A 16,723-nucleotide genomic window follows, 5' to 3' on the forward strand; every position below is an offset into this window, starting at 1 on the left:
TGTGCCTGAGGTGATTTAGCACTACGATGTAAAATAAAACAAATTGAATTTGATTATAATTTCACATAAATGCATCTGAGTCAAGTCAGCATACATGTTTTGACCAGCAGTATATCACCAGAGCTTCAGATAAAGCCTTTCCAGTCCAGTTCCCAGAAAGCTTTTCACTGGAGAGTTTGAATGGGAAGTTCTGCTTAATAACAGAGCACAAAATCTGCATGCAGAATGTTCTCTTCTCATACCGACAATCCCCCCCAAAAAATCATTAATGCCATTTGACAATTGCAAAATAATTGCCACTGTACTTATCCATGACCACTGTACCATCAATATTCCTTATCAACCTTACATTAAAGGGACATACCTACACACTGCACCTCTTCCTGGAACCACTTCACATTTGCCACTGTTAGCACAAAGGTGGGGCTCCGTCTCACATATACTACGGCAAAGTGGGCCATCTTTTCTTACATAACCAGGTTTACAAAGACAAATTGCCTCCTTTGTCCAGTCATTCTTTAGGCACTGTGAGAATTCATCACATGCCAAGAACTTGCAAGGGTCCGCTTGATCCGCTGGAACAGAAGAGAAAAATCTTTTGAAATGTTTTCATTGATACAGGGTCACGTGGACCTGGTAAAACGGTATGGTTGCCAGAGAAAACATTTGTTCATCACAGCTACCTACCGTTGCTAATATGTGACTGAGGAGCAATAGAATGGAATGCCTTCTTTTTGGCTTTCACAAGTGGCAGTGATGCTTTTCTTCAGTAATTTGATACTGTATTGCCTTTATATTTGTTTTAAATAGTTATCAGCCATATTTCACAGCAAATGCCTTCTTGTGAAGAGGAGGTGAGCAGTGCCTACTTCAGAAAACCTTTGGAAAGCATATCCTTGTATGGTAAGCACTGCAGTCACTTTACCCTTCTGGACCATCGGCCAAAATGGTTTCCCAGCTGGGCCATTCTAGTAGACCCACAATGCAACCAACTTAAAGCCCCCTTGATAAACTCATCAGGGTGTAAAGTACACAACATGTGCCATTGCAAAGAAATGTGGAACACAGATGCTGTTGGCCATGGTAGGCTTTGTTTTGTAATATGTAAGGTCCACCCTAATTGTGCTGAAATTATTGTCTCTCTATAACTAATATGATAGGTATTCATTCGTTTGGCATGCAACAAGAATTTGCTGCTTTTGTTGCAGTAATAAATAAAAAGAAAATAACCCCCTAGCTGATTCAATTTCATATTCTTGTCATCTGTTGCCTAGTAATTAAATTCTTGAATGAATGCATTCATGTTAATGCTGCCTATATACTGTGACCATCCAATTAAAATGGCATTAATAACTATATGAAAGGCTATGGAGGGAAAAAAAAGTTGCAAGGCTGGTTTAGAAATCTGATAAACTGAAAGGCTATTGGAGGGTTGCAATAAATTCACTCTTTTGTCTAACTGGCGCATCGTATTCTGTAATAGGTGAACTTTTCTAACAATAGTTCAATTTCATCCTACTGTGTTTCTGGACAATTTCCTTTTCATGGAACTATGGGCCATTTGTTTACATTAATGCAACAAGCCCAACAAGTAAGCTATTAGTAGAAATCTAAACTTATAGACGAAAGCAATGTTTTGTGCAGTGGGACAGGGAGGAAGGTAGAATAATTTGACACAGCACTCCTTGTGTTCCCCTGGATCATGAAATTGAAAAGAGCTCAGGGCCATTTTAAAACTGTCTTCCAAAACTCATCAAGCAATCTTAGAATTGCTTTTGTTCTGGCAAATGCTCCCTGGAATTATTTTCCATCCTGGGCACCACAATGGAAGAAAGAGAAAAAGTGGAATGAGGAACAGAGCTCTCGAGAGTGTCAAATAATAAGGAACCTTGAAGAGTCCTTACTTAGTTCACTGGCAGCAGCATAACATCTACAAGACAACAAGGCAGCATATCAGGAAAAAGGGAGGTCAACAGCCTGACCTGATTTATACTGTAAGTCTTGGGTGGTGCCTCATGTCAATAGAAGCAGATCTTCGGTTTTCAGTTCTTCTCCCGCTTAGGAATATGTGCACTAAATCAGAACGTGCTATAGAAGAAGTAATTTTATTTCCCCAACCTCTTGGTTTCAGCTTTGGTTGAGCTGTACCTTTTTCATTTTTCCTGGCAAGGGAAGGGAGATCCTTGCAATTCAGTTAATTAAACAATGAAGGCACAATACAGACTTCTAATCTCATTCCAGAAGAAGATGTCTGCAAGCCTTCATGGGTCTACCCTACCAAAAAAGATCATGTCCAGAACAGAGATGGCAGAAGGTAAAGAGAACCTACTTCAAACGTATCTCCCACCACTTTTTCTGCATTATCGGTTTTTCACCTAGTAAAGAATCTGAAGACTGGAGACATCTTCAATCGTCAACTGGGTTTTATATTCTTAAAAACAGGGAAACTATTTGTTTATTCTTAGGAATAATTCTGACTTAAAACCATCACAGTAGCCCTAATTTAAAGGTCTGCTCACTCCTCTCTTGTTTCATTTCAGACTGTGACTACATGCAGATTTCATGATTTCAGCAGCATAACTTCTTTTCCTTGCCTCTTCTGCTTTACCATCTTGCCTGATTTTGCTAAACAATCACAGAGGCCCTTCAATGGCCAGAATTTTGAGAACTGATTGCACATCCATTTTATTTAGTGTCACCATATCTTTGAATGGACCTAAGCTTAGGACCTTCATGGATTACTGCCTTGTCGTGGCGAAGGGGCTTGCGTAATTCAATGAAGCTATGAGCTATGCCATGCAGGGCCACCCAAGACGGACAGGTCATAGCAGAGAGTTCTGACAAAACGTGATCCACTGGAGAAGGAAATGGCAACCCACTCCAGTATCTTTGCCATGAAAACCCTATGAACAGTACCAAAAGGCAAAATGATATGACGCTGGAAGATGAGCCCCTCAGGTTGGAAGGTGTCCAATATGCTACTGGGGAAGAGTAGAGGGCTAGTACTAGTAGTGCCAGAAAGAATGAAGCGACTGGGCCAAAGCCAAAAGGATGCTCAGCTGTGGATGTATCTGGTGGTGAAAGGAAAGTCCGATGCTGTAAAGATTTTTTCTCCATAAGAACCTGGAATGTAAGATCCATGAATCAAGGAAAGCTGGACGTGGTCAAAAAAGAGATGACAAGACTGAACATCAACATCTTAGGAATCAGCAAACTAAAATGGACAGGAATGGGTGAATTTAATTCAGATGACCATCAGGTATACTACTGCAGGTAAGAATCCCTCAGAACAAATGGAGTAGCCTTCATAGTCAATAAAAGAGTAGGAAAAGCAATACTGGGATACAATCCCCAAAATGACAGAATGATCTCAGTTCAAATCCAAGGAAAACCATTCAATATCATAGTATTCCAAGTCTATGCCCCAACCACCAGTGCTGAAGAGGATGAAATTGACTGGTTCTATGAAGCCCTACAGCACCTTATGGAACTAACACCAAAAAATGATGTCCTTATCATCATGTGGGATTGGAATGCTAAAGTAGGAAGCCAAAAGATAATCGGAATAACAGGCAAGTTTGGCCTTGGAGTACAAAATGAAGCAGGGCACAGGATGACAGAATTTTGTCAAGAGAATACAATGGTCATAGCAAACACTCTTTTCCAACAACCCAAGAGATGGCTCTACACATGGACATCACCAGACGGTCAACACAGAAATCAGATTGACTATGTACTCTGCAGCCAAAGATGGAGAAGCTCTATACAGTCAGTAAAAACAAGACCAGAGTTGACTGTGGCTCAGACCATGAGCTTCTCATTGCAAAGTTTAGGCTTAAACTGAAGAAAGTAGGGGAAAGCACTAGGCCACTCAAGTATGAATTAAATCATATCCCTGTTGAACACACAGTAGAGGTGACAAATAGATTTAAGGAATTAGATCTGATAGACAGAGTGCCTGAAGAACTATGGACAGAGGTTCACAACATTGTACAAGAGGTAGCAACTAAAACCATCCCAAAGAAAAAGAAATGCAAGAAAGCAAAATGGCTGAGGAAGCTTTGCAAATAGCTGAGGAAAGGAGGGAAGCAAAAGGCAAGGGAGAAAAAGAAAGATACACCCAACTGAATGCAGAATTCCAGAGAATAGCTAGAAGAGATAAGAATGCCTTCTTAAATGAACAGTGCAAAGAAATAGAAGAAAACAATAGACTAGGGAGGACCAGAGATCTCTTCAAGAAAATTGAAGAGATGAAGGGAATGTTTCATGCAAAAATGGGCATGATAAAGGACCAAAATGGCAGGGACATAACAGAGGCAGAAGAGATTAAGAAGTGGTGGCAAAATTACACAGAAGAACTATACAAGAACGAGCTTAACGTCCCTGATAACCACGATGAGGTGGTCACTGACCTCAAGCCAGATATCCTAGAAATGTGAAGTGAAGTGGGCCTTAGGAAAGCTAAGCAACAAAACTAGTGGGGGTGACAGTATTCCAGCTGAGCTATTCAAAATCTTAAAAGACAATGCAGTAAAAGTGCTACACTCAATTTGTCAGCAAATTTGGAAAACTCAACAGTGACCACAGGATTGGAAAAGATCAGTTTACATTCCAATTCCAAAGAAAGGCAGTGACGAACAATGTTCAAAATATCGCACCATTGCACTCATTTCACATGCTAGTAAAGTTATGCTTAAAATCCTACAAGCTAGACTCCAGCAATATGTGGATCGAGAACTACCAGAAGTACAGGAATCATTTCAAAGAGGCAGAGGAACTAGAGATCAAATTGCCAACATACACTGGATCATGGAGAAAGCTAGGGAGTTCCAGAAAAACCATCTACTTCTGCTTCATTGACTATGCTAAAGCCTTTGATTGTGTGGATCATAACAAACTGTGGCAAGTTCTTAAAGAGATGGGAGTACCAGACCATCTTATTTGTGTCGCGCCCCGCGGGCTCGACGCCCAGCGGCGCCACGGGCGCGACACTCACCGGCGCCGGTTTCTTCTGCTCCTGGGGCTCGGGCCGAGAGGATGCCCAACGGCTCGGGTCGGGAGAGCGCCCATCAGCTGCGGCAGCAACAACGGCCTCCACACACGACCGCCGAGCCGGCTGAAGCCCCGACAGTGCGCACGCGCGTCGTGCAACCCGGCCCCGCCCTGCTGGCTACGGTGGCCTCGCAGGGTCCTGGGCTCAGCTTCGTCCTGCCGGCTACGGTAGCCTCGCAGGACCATGGGCCCAAACCAGATAGTGACTCGGCCCCTGCGGCGCTGGCGGGCGGGGCCCTCGGCAGCGGAGCCCGTTCACAACGAGAAAGGACTGGGGGCTTGCCAGCCTTGCGAGGGGGGGCCAAGCAGCAGGGCAGAGGTGTGTCCGCAACAGGAGGGAAGGTGCCGGGATCAGGGACGGGGGTGGGGGTGGTGACTGGCGGCGATGGGACGAGCGTTCGTGAGAAGACTCACCTGGGAGATAGAGGGTGCCGGGTGGCGGGGCGTGTCGCAAAGGAAGGTGTTTGGGAAAAACGGGAGTTAAGTAGGGGATGGGCGGAAGTGGGTGCGGCTGGGTGGGGCGTGGGTGTCTACATGCAATGTGTATTTAACAGCGTTGGATGCGGGTAGCAGCCAACGCTGGCTTTGTTCCGTTTGAAGATCGTTTGCTTTTGCTTATTAAACCGTTTTGGAAACTCAGCTTTCGTCTCGGTTGCTTGAATCTCCTGCTCTCCGGACGAGGTTTGAGAGAAAGCCAGCGTTTCACCCTTTCATTTTTCCTTCCGAGCGACAAGTGGGTGAGTTGTATGGCGGAGGGATTGCAGGGGCCCGCCTCGGCGGCTGCTTCTCAGAAGGAGGTCGGGCCTGAGATGGGGGCCGGGCTGGTGTAGCCTCCTCCAGGACAGTGGATGTGGGGGAGGTTGTGCTTCCGGCGGTTCGGCCTAGGCAGCGGCCATCGTTACTCGAGGATTGCATGGTGGAGCCAAGGGAGGCAGGGGGCCAGGGCCTCGGCAGAGGGAGGAGGCCGGGCCTTGCCCTGGGCCATAGAGGATACGAGGAGGCCCACGAACCCCGGCTGAGGGGTCCTTCGTCGGTGTGGAGGGAGCGGTGCCTTGTGGAGGACGAGGGGGAGGAGTGGAGTTATTCCACCACCCCAGGCAACCGGACTATGGACATTCTGCGGACCAGGTTCGGGGAGGCTGGTGGCCAAGAGCCAGGCCAATGGTCCCCTGCCGGGGCTCCGGCGGGACGGGCTGCGCCGACCCATTCACCTCTGGATGCGCCATCCCACCAGAACCAACCTGGTCTTGGCATGCCTTGTGAGGGTTCTGCTCCTGTAGGCCTCGGGCGAGGTGCTGCAGGGATGTGGTCAGGGACGGACGATAGGCCTGGCCAGTCGACGACACGGCTAGTTGGAGCTTCTCCTGTGCTGGGCCCGCAAGTGGCTTCGTGGGGACCCGGAGTGGTATGGGGACCTCCACCTTTGTCAGTTACTTATGATGGCCACCCTGACCGCCTGGCGATGTTCCTGGGCCAGGTGATAGGACATATGGACCAGTATGCCCAGGCTTACGTGTCCCAGCGGGCTATGGTGGTGGCAGTAACAGCTTGCCTGCAAGGGGAGGCAGCGGCTTGGGCAGCCGATTTATACAGTGACCACGCTCGGGAGCTCGGGGATGTTGGCCTGTTTTTGGAGTCGTTGCGGACTCGTTTCGAGGACATTTCCTGGGTGCAGCGGGCCGAAGCCGACATCCTTTCCCTACGGCAGCGAGGCAGATCTGCGGTGGAGTACGTGAGGGAGTTCCGTAAGGTGGCCGGGAAGTTGCGTTCGTGGCCGGAGCGTCTTCTTGTCCACCATTTTAGGGCTGGCTTAGACGGGGCTCTCCGCCGGGCTTGTGTGGTCCGCGGCGTTCCAGCGCGACTGCAGGAGTGGTACCGTGTAGCCGTGGAGCTGGATGTGGGTTTGCAGGACGTGCGAGGCCGGTTCGAACCTCCTTCTGGAAGCCGACGGCCGGCCGAGAAGACAAAAGTGGAAGAGCCATCTGTGGCGGCGTCTACACGGCCTTCCTCCCAGCCAGCACGGGCTGTCCTGAGGTGTTTCAGATGTGACCAGCCAGGACACCGGGCAGTCGATTGTCCTCTGCCTCCTGCCCGGCCAGCCCCTTCTGCCTCCCCAGCACAGGGGACCGGAACCCGGAGATCCATGGAGCGGACACGGGCCGCTCACCAACTAGGCGGAGATGTCTCCAGACCAACTGCTCCTGTTCGGGTGGAGACGCCGGTAGAAACACAGCCCCCACCGTACGAGAGTCCAGAGGAACAGGGTCTAGACGAAGACCCAATGGTAAGTGCTCCGGTTTGTCCCTTCGTATTCCCTGTGGTGCTGGTCAGTCCCCGCAACCGGTCAGAGGAAAGCATATAAAGCCCTCGTTGACTCAGGTAGCACACGGTGCCTAATGAGCCAAGCGGTGGTAGTAGGACTGGGGGTTACGGTGAGGCGGCTAACTAGCCCTCTACACTTTCAGCAGGTGGATGGGTCTCTTTTGGGGGGGGCACCTGTCACTCACGTCACTGAACCAATCCGGTTGGAGATGGGCGATCACTGGGAGACTTTGCGGTTTATAGTGGTGCCTTCTATGACCGAGGCAGTTATTCTGGGGCTCACATGGTTGGATCGGTGGGGCCCTACGATCTGGTGGGAGGGGGGTTGCCGCCATCTCCGGTTGGGGTTGGGCCCACAGCCTCCGCGAGAGCACGCATTCCTGGGACCACTACACACGGGGGAACGAGAGAGGGCCTGTGCGGGTGGGTTAGCGCAAGAGGCTCAGGTACCCCGCGAATACTCCGACCTGTTGGACGTCTTCGATGAACGAGAGTGCGACACGCTACCACCTCATCGCTCCACGGATTGCGCCATTGAGCTGGAACCGGGTGCTAAGCTACCAAAACCCCGGATGTACGCTATGTCCCCGAAAGAAATGCAGGAACTCCGGCGGTACATCGACAAGAACCTGGAGCGGGGATTCATCCAGCCAGCACGGTCTAGGATGGCGGCGCCCGTGCTGTTCCGCGAGAAAAAGGATGGTGGGCTTAGACTGTGCGTGGACTATCGCGGTGTGAACGCGGTGTGCGTTGAGCACCTTTACCCGCTCCCACTAATGAAAGACCTGTTGGCCCACCTGGCTAAAGGCCGGGTCTTTACCAAACTGGACCTCAGGGAGGCCTATTATCGTGTCCGAATCAAAGCAGGGGACGAGTGGAAGACGGCGTTCAACTGTCCTCTGGGGAGTTTCCAGTTTAGGGTGATGCCGTTTGGGCTACAGGGTGCCCCTGCCGTCTTCATGCAATTGATTAACCAGGTCTTGCATGAATTCTTATATCGTGGGGTCTTGGTTTACCTAGACGACATCCTGGTTTACACCGAGACGATGGAGGAGCACGTCGCCTTGGTTAGGCGGGTGTTAACTAAATTGCGGGACGCACGGCTCTTTGTGAAACTGTCCAAGTGCGAGTTCCATCGGCAGCAACTCGATTATTTGGGGTACAGAATCTCTGCAGGGGGGGTGGAAATGGACCCAAAAAAGGTGGAGGCCATCCAGCAGTGGCAGGCCCCGCGGACACGGCGGCAGTTGCAAGGGTTTCTAGGCTTCGCGAACTTTTATCGCCAATTCATACCCTGTTTTGTGGCCATAGCCCTGCCACTTACGGACGTTCTTCGCACACGACAGCTAACAGTACAACCACGTCCCGGATTACGGGTGGGGTGGACTGCAGAGTGCCAACGAGCTTTTGATACGTTAAAAGCTCTTTTTGCTAAAGAACCGATCTTACGACACCCAAACCCTGCCCTGCCTTTCGTGGTCCAAGCCGACGCAAGCGACGTTGCCCTCGGAGCCGTCCTTCTTCAACGAAACAACGACGGGGTGCTTCAACCATGTGCCTATGCGTCTAAAAAATTGTCTCCTGCAGAGCGTGCCTGGGCAATATGGGAGAAGGAGGCTTTTGCGGTACGCTGGGCATTGGAACTGTGGCGACATCACTTGGAGGGGGCTGTCCACCCGTTTGAGGTGTGGACGGATCATAAGAATCTGATGGCGTTGCAGACACCCCGACGGCTGTCCCCCAAGCATGTACGGTGGGCACTGTACTTCCGTCGATTCCGCTTCACATTGAAGTATGTTCTGGGGGGGAAAAACTTCCTGGCGGACGCGCTGTCGCGTATGCCGCAGTTTGAAGGGAAGAGGGAGGACGTTGTACAAGCGCTTGTGCCTACCGAAGGTCCAGGTCAGGAGGGGGACACCGCTCTAGCAGCGCAGGACGAGTTCTGTGAAGACCTTAGGAAGGCCCTTCAGGGGGATACCTGGCTACAGGCCCACCCAGAGTTCGTGGCCATGCGTGATGGCTTAGCTTGGCATGGGACCCGCATTTATGTACCAGCCCCTTTACGGGAACGAGTGCTGTATCGGTGTCACGACACCAAGCAAGCTGGACACTATGGGTTTCTGAAGACCCTGCATTTGGCACGTCGGCAATTTTGGTGGCCACACATGACAAAAACGGTGGAGGACTATGTGCGGCGATGCCACGTTTGTGCTACCACAAAACCTATGGTGGGAAAACCTTTGGGCCTCCTACAGAGGGTGGCCGACCCTACTCGTCCATGGCAGGATATAGCCATGGACTTCATTGTTGAGTTACCCGAAAGTAAGGGCCATAATGTTATTTGGACAGTGGTGGACTTATTTTCTAAGCAGGCCCACTTTATTCCCTGTAAAGGGTTGCCCTCAGCACGTCGATTGGCTTGGCTCTTTGTAACTCACGTCTACCGTTTACATGGGGTACCACGCCGTATCATTTCGGACAGGGGAGTACAGTTCACGGCGTGTTTCTGGAAGGAATTTGTTAGATTCATCGGGTCAACCCAAGGACTCAGTACGGCGTACCACCCTAGCACCAATGGCGCAGCAGAATGAGCCAATGCCGCCGTTGAGCGGTATCTACGTTGCTACGTATCGTACCAGCAAACCAACTGGGTGGATCTTTTAGCGTTTGCGGAAGTAGCGTATAACAACGCTGTACATAGCAGTACGGGGTTTTCCCCCTTCAAAGTGGTTATGGGTAACGATTTTGTCCCCATCCCCGAATGCAGCCCGGGGCACGAGGATCCCTGTCAGCCACAGGAATGGATGAGGCAGATTGAGGGGGCCTGGGGTGCAGTGAAAAAAGCGTTGGAGCGGGCTGCGATAACGAATAAGGAGCAGGCTGATAGGAAGCAAAAAGCGTTCGCAGTCCCGAAGGTGGGGGACTTGGTCTACCTGTCTACCAAGTATCTACGTGGCCAGGTTCCCTGTAAAAAGCTAGGGCCCAAATACATCGGACCATTCCGGGTGGTACAGGTAATTAACCCCGTAACAGTATGGCTACGACTACCGAAGATCCTAGGCAAACTTCACCCAGTGTTCCACAGTAGCCTACTGAAGCCTGCCACCTCAGGCGCAACGGCAGTGGGGGAGGGTGAGCCTGGGCCCACCCATGGCGACCATTATGAGGTCCAAGAGATCCTTGACTCCAGGGTTCGTAGGGGGGGCGTCCAGTACCTAATCAGGTGGAAGGGATATCCTGTGGAGGAGGCGACGTGGGTGGGGGATGCAAATGTTCATGCTCCTCGGTTGGTGCGGGCATTTCACCGGTTGCACCCTGGTAAGCCGAGGGGAGGACGGGGGAACACCGCGGACAGGGTGGACGATTGCTTACCTCTTGTGTCTTCCCCTGCAGGAGGGGCCCTGGTAGGAGGGGCGGCATGTCGCGCCCCGCGGGCTCGACGCCCAGCGGTGCCACGGACGCGACACTCACCGGCGCCGGTTTCTTCTGCTCCTGGGGCTCGGGCCGAGAGGATGCCCAACGGCTCGGGTCGGGAGAGTGCCCATCAGCTGCGGCAGCAACAACGGCCTCCACACACGACCGCCGAGCCGGCTGAAGCCCCGACAGTGCGCACGCGCGTCGTGCAACCCGGCCCCGCCCTGCTGGCTACGGTGGCCTCGCAGGGTCCTGGGCTCAGCTTCGTCCTGCCGGCTACGGTAGCCTCGCAGGACCATGGGCCCAAACCAGATAGTGACTCGGCCCCTGCGGCGCTGGCGGGCGGGGCCCTCGGCAGCGGAGCCCGTTCACAACGAGAAAGGACTGGGGGCTTGCCAGCCTTGCGAGGGGGGGCCAAGCAGCAGGGCAGAGGTGTGTCCGCAACAGGAGGGAAGGTGCCGGGATCAGGGACGGGGGTGGGGGTGGTGACTGGCGGCGATGGGACGAGCGTTCGTGAGAAGACTCACCTGGGAGATAGAGGGTGCCGGGTGGCGGGGCGTGTCGCAAAGGAAGGTGTTTGGGAAAAACGGGAGTTAAGTAGGGGATGGGCGGAAGTGGGTGCGGCTGGGTGGGGCGTGGGTGTCTACATGCAAAGTGTATTTAACAGCGTTGGATGCGGGTAGCAGCCAACGCTGGCTTTGTTCCGTTTGAAGATCGTTTGCTTTTGCTTATTAAACCGTTTTGGAAACTCAGCTTTCGTCTCGGTTGCTTGAATCTTCTGCTCTCCGGACGAGGTTTGAGAATTTGTCTCTTGAGAAACCTATATGCAGGTCAAGAAGCAACAGTGAGAACTGGACACGGAACCACTGATTGGTTTAAAATTGGGAAAGGAGTCCGGCAAAGCTGTATATTGTTGCCCTGCCTATTTAACTTATATGCAGAGCACATCATGAGAAAGGCAGGGCTAGATGAATCAAAAGTTGGAATTAAGATTGCTGGGAGAAATATCAACAACCTAAGATATGCAGATGATACCACTCTAATGGCAGAAAGTGAAGAAGAACTAAAGAGCCTCTTGTTGCGGGTGAAGAAGGAGAGGTAAAATGAGGACCCAGATTGTTGGGGGCAATTAAGCTGACTTTGTAATAATGCCGCTTGGGGGGTGTATGAAAGCCCTAATAAGCAGGCATATACATAGAATGAAGGCTACTGCTAAGCTTGTAAGCCGCCCTGAGTCTTCGGAGAAGGGCGGGATATAAATGGAATTAAAATAAAAAATAAAATAAAAAAAGTTGGGTTGAAACTTAACATTAAGAATGAGGTGGCTGGATGGAGTCACTGAAGCAGTAGGCGTGAGCTTAAATGGACTCCAGAAGATGGTAGAGGACAGGAAGGCCTGGAGGAACGTTGTCCATAGGGTCGCGATGGGTCAGACACAACTTCGCAGCTAACAACAACAAGCTGAGGACTACCCATAGAACCTATCAATCTGGCATCCATGCAAATGAAATTAATTCCAACCTATTTATTTATATTTGTATAGTTTGATTACTGCTTGTCTTGACACATTAAAATGAATGCTCTAACCTTGAATCCTTCAGTTAGAAAGGGAATACCTTTTAAAACCTGTCCTGCACTTCCTTATAGCATCCATATTCTAATTTAGAGTTTGCCAAATGAAGGAGATTCCAGCAATGTCGTCAAAACAAACTTTCAGTCAAAATGTTGGCAATATCAGTAGAATCATGACACTGCTATGTCAACATATCACTGACAATTTTCTTCAACTGAACATAAACATGGTGTACAAGTGCTTTTGATCTCTGAAAGGATGAGAACAGAAGCTCATGGCAAGATGTATGCTATATTTTTATGATAAAAAAATACAAGGGATTGAAAAAACAGAATTCCTACAATCCCTGGCATACATCTCTGTGTGAGCACACCAACATCTTTGGTTAAGTCTAATTATTGCCTATTTTTATACCATCTCTAGAAGCTTCACTGTACCATCAATCTATAAGTTCTGTTTGCACAATCATGTTCCTTTGCTTTGTTCTTCCACTTTCTCAAACTGCAACCTATTTCCCCTAATTAAAATGGGCAGTGTATACATATATACAACTTCCTATTCAGCCCAAGCAGATAAACTGTATTTAATTTGACTCATTGTATAGCAGTCTGCTAGCTCATAACGTCATATATCTGAAGTGAAAGTCAAGGAAGAAAGTATTGCAGGCTCAGTGAATTGATCAATAGAACAGACGGTAACATCTGAACATATATCTGAGTTATAATTTGTTGACTAGGTTAGTATCATCATTAACATTTTATCATCATATTGTATAACTATTATTGCTTGTTAATGGAGTATTGCTTATTATGAATTGGATATTTCCATCATTCGGGTTATAATGGCATTGTGTACTGCTAGGGCTGGTTTGATTTGGAGATATGAATGAATAAATAAATGTTTCTCAGGGCTATAATTCTGAGAAAAAAAATTACATGCTTGTTAAGATTTACTTACTATCAAAGACAGGATCCTATAGAACAAAAGCAGCTGAACACAGTATGGATTAGGATGTAGCAACGTCCTGAGTGTTGAGAACAACCAGTGATGTTTCTATTGCATCACAAGAAAATGGAAACTTTTCAAGGTACTTCTAGATATGTTTCTGAAAACTACACTTCCCACAAATGTTTTCTAATGTTCCATAAGGTATCTGACCAGACAGTGGAGATAACATCAAAGACTGAGTAACTCTACCAACAATAAATATCTCTTTGGCATCATGTTATTTTACAAGCTTCCTCAAAATATACTGTATTCCATGTGGTTTTACTATTTATTTATCTATGAAGAACAATGTATAGGGCTTATAGGAAAGCAATATGCTCCTGCTTTCTCTTCACTTTTTATACTACCTGGCTCTATTTCAAGGGAAGAGCTGTCAATTTCCAGGTTAAGACGCCGAGCTGCTGCATCGCAGAAGTCTTCCAACACACAGTGAACAGCCTCTGTGATGTTGTATGGCACTGACTCCATAAACCTCATTTTGCTATTCACAATCACACTTCCATTGCGGAAATTCAGTATTTCCAACTGTTTAAATCCTGTAAGATTGGATTGTAGGTATGGAACCAGCTGGAAAAAATGAAAGAAAATTATTCTATTAATGTCACATATGTTCACTATTTATTTTGAGAAATACAAATTTACTCTGTCTTACTGATGCTATTAGCTGACTTTACATCTAATACCAAGTCAAATGTCTGAATTAGCCTTTCAGTGGCAGCTCTCAGGATAGATCTTTTAAAATAATCAAGCAAGACAGATAGAGTGCTCTTTTGATGCAAATTTCATGCACACAATGCGATACAGTTAAAAAGAAATTAATGACATTTAAGTGTACTTAAATATAAATTACAGTTATATGAGTGTTTCCTTTAATTTCATATGGATTTTTCCCACAGTAAATTATACAGGTAGAAAGAATGAGCTCTAGCTTTGTGAAATGCATAAGCAAAAAAATATTGAACTGAATAAGACTTTATCTGATGTAATAGAGACAATTCTTACATTCCTATATAATTCTGTTTGTCATTCCACAATGGTTGAGTTTCTATATTATACAAAATGTTATTCACATGTACCTTCAGGACAATGAACTAATGAACATTCAATTTTACCTGGGTTCTTATTTGCATTAGAACATAATACGAAGAATGTATTTTGGCACAGGACTAAATTAATAGTCATCTGTAAATTATTATGCTCTTTGAAATGTATGTACTTTACTGAACTATAAGTACAGTAAAACAAACACAATATTGACTGTTAGTGTTTTCAGGTCAAAATAGATACTATAACCTCAAACACATATTTCTTTCCATTAACTTGTATTCTCACACTTGAAAAAAGCAATAAATTCATCTTTTATCACTTTCCAGCTTTTCTCTCTTCCTAGTGAATTTTGGCATCAGAACTGGAAATAAAATTGGCTTTAATGGTAGGGATCCAAGAAGTTGAAAAATGCATCCGAAAGTCAATTTGTTTTTATTTGTTCTTTCTGATTTTAATGTGAGGCCTAATGTTTTAAGATTTCCCTTAAGTGTGGGGTGGGGGATTATCCACAAGTTCAATACCATCCTTTGTCACCTACCAGCTGTAGGAACTGTTGTTCAAGTGCTTTGTACTCAGGAGAACTCTGATTGAAGAGGTCATTGGAAAAGCGCATGTTGGTCACCCTCAAGCTGAAGAATACCACCAGCTCTTGGCCTTGGATTGCAGCTGTCATGGAGCTTGTGGTTATATACTTCAGGGAAGGTGCTGGAGTCATACCTGGCGTTTCTGGCAATGTATGGTAGCCACTTCCCTCCTCCTCCTCCTGCTCCGCCACTGGGCCCATCATGTCAGTGACAACCAAGTCAGTGGTAAGGTCCTGTACTCCCATTTCAAAACCAATTGAGGTTGCCCACATGGCGCTTGTTGCTTCAAAAAATTGGTCCATGTCAGTGGAAGGGCCACTGGAGGTATCTGCTGGTAATGAAATCAATTGATCTGTAGGCTGTAAAATATCATTTCTTGGAAGAACGGTGGAATGAATGACAGATGTTGTGGTCAAGGGCAGCAAATCCTCCTCCCCCGAAGATTCCAGTTGTTCTGTAGTCTTTTCCTCTAAAAAGGAAGTAACAGAATAACAGAGTTGTAAGGATCTTGGAGGTCTTCTAGTCCAACCTCCTGCTCAAGCAGGAGACTCTATACAATTTCAGATAAAGGCTGTCCAGTCTCTTCTTGAAAACCTCCAATATTGGAGCACCCACAACCTCTGAAGGCAATCCATCCGCTGGTTAATGGTTCTCATGGTCAGGAAATAAACTAGATGTGATTTTTTTTAAAGTAAGTGATTTGTTTCCTACCTGACCGGATACAAACCCTTTCAGACTGATTTGGAAGCAATGCAAAAATATATTAATAGAGTCATATAAATGTGCAATAAGCTCATAAGAGGCAGAACAATTGGAGGTAATAGCCCAAAGAGAAGGAGGGAGAGTAAAAGTAGCTGAAGTGGGGTAATTGTTGCTCTCTCAGAATGAAAACCAAATAATTTCATTTGAGCTGAGTTTACACAACATGTTTAGTTTAAAATCCTGCTAACCGTATGCATGTGCATTGGTACACAACCTAGAGTTTGAAAGAGGTATCATTTTGGGTTCCTGGATTTGTGTCCTTAGGAGATCTTTAATACAGATACGAAAATAAGCTGTAAAAATGTATAAAACTCTTTTATACATAGTGTTTTGAGCTATTGTACAGGTAGTCCATGAGTTACACCCGTTCATTTAGTGACTGTTCAAACTGAAAAAAGTGACATGACGTTTTTCAGGCAAACGTAGAAGCATCCCCCATGGTCACATGATCAAAATTTGGGTGCTTAGCAATTGGCATGTAGTTCTGATTGTTGCACTGTCCCAGGGTCATATGATCATTATTTATAACTTTCCCAGTTGGTTTCCAACAAGCAAAATCAACAGGAGAAGCCATATTCATCTAACCACCATGATTAATTTAACAACTGCAGTCATTCATTTAACAACTGTGGCAAAAAGGATGTAAAATGGGGTACAATGTAGCAACTGTCTTGCTTAGTAATAGAAATTTTGGGCTACATTGTGGTTATAAGTCGAGAATTACCTACACTCAATTCTCCAATTAGTCTACTTCCCATTCCTCTCCTAAGTCCTTTTTCTTCCTGTCTGTGGTAACACCTCCTGGGATTTGTAATACTACATTACATCATGTTGGAAACTGGTTTTTGTACTCAAAGATTGTTTAGATTAAGGAAATACACAAGATTCACCACTGACTCCTTCCAATTTTAACCATATGACGTCCTTTATTTGTGAAGGATTACAAAAATAAGCCAAAGGG

At 47.1% G+C, this 16,723-nt stretch overlaps 1 protein-coding gene across 1 annotated transcript in view; it reads right to left on the bottom strand.

Moving 5' to 3' along the window:
• Positions 1 to 345: 345 nt before the first annotated feature.
• IMPG1 (interphotoreceptor matrix proteoglycan 1) overlaps positions 346 to 16,723 on the bottom strand; it is a gene marked incomplete at both ends in the record, with an annotated part of 98,434 nt that continues 82,056 nt past the window's right edge. Inside the window, 3 exons of the mRNA XM_081346350.1 lie at positions 346 to 575; positions 13,717 to 13,936; positions 14,955 to 15,469. Coding sequence (XP_081202476.1) covers positions 346 to 575; positions 13,717 to 13,936; positions 14,955 to 15,469 — 965 coding nt within the window. The remainder of the gene's footprint in view (positions 576 to 13,716; positions 13,937 to 14,954; positions 15,470 to 16,723) is intronic.

Source organism: Vipera berus, assembly GCF_964194415.1.
Source record: "Vipera berus genome assembly, chromosome: 1".
Taxonomy (NCBI): Eukaryota; Metazoa; Chordata; class Lepidosauria; order Squamata; family Viperidae; genus Vipera; species Vipera berus.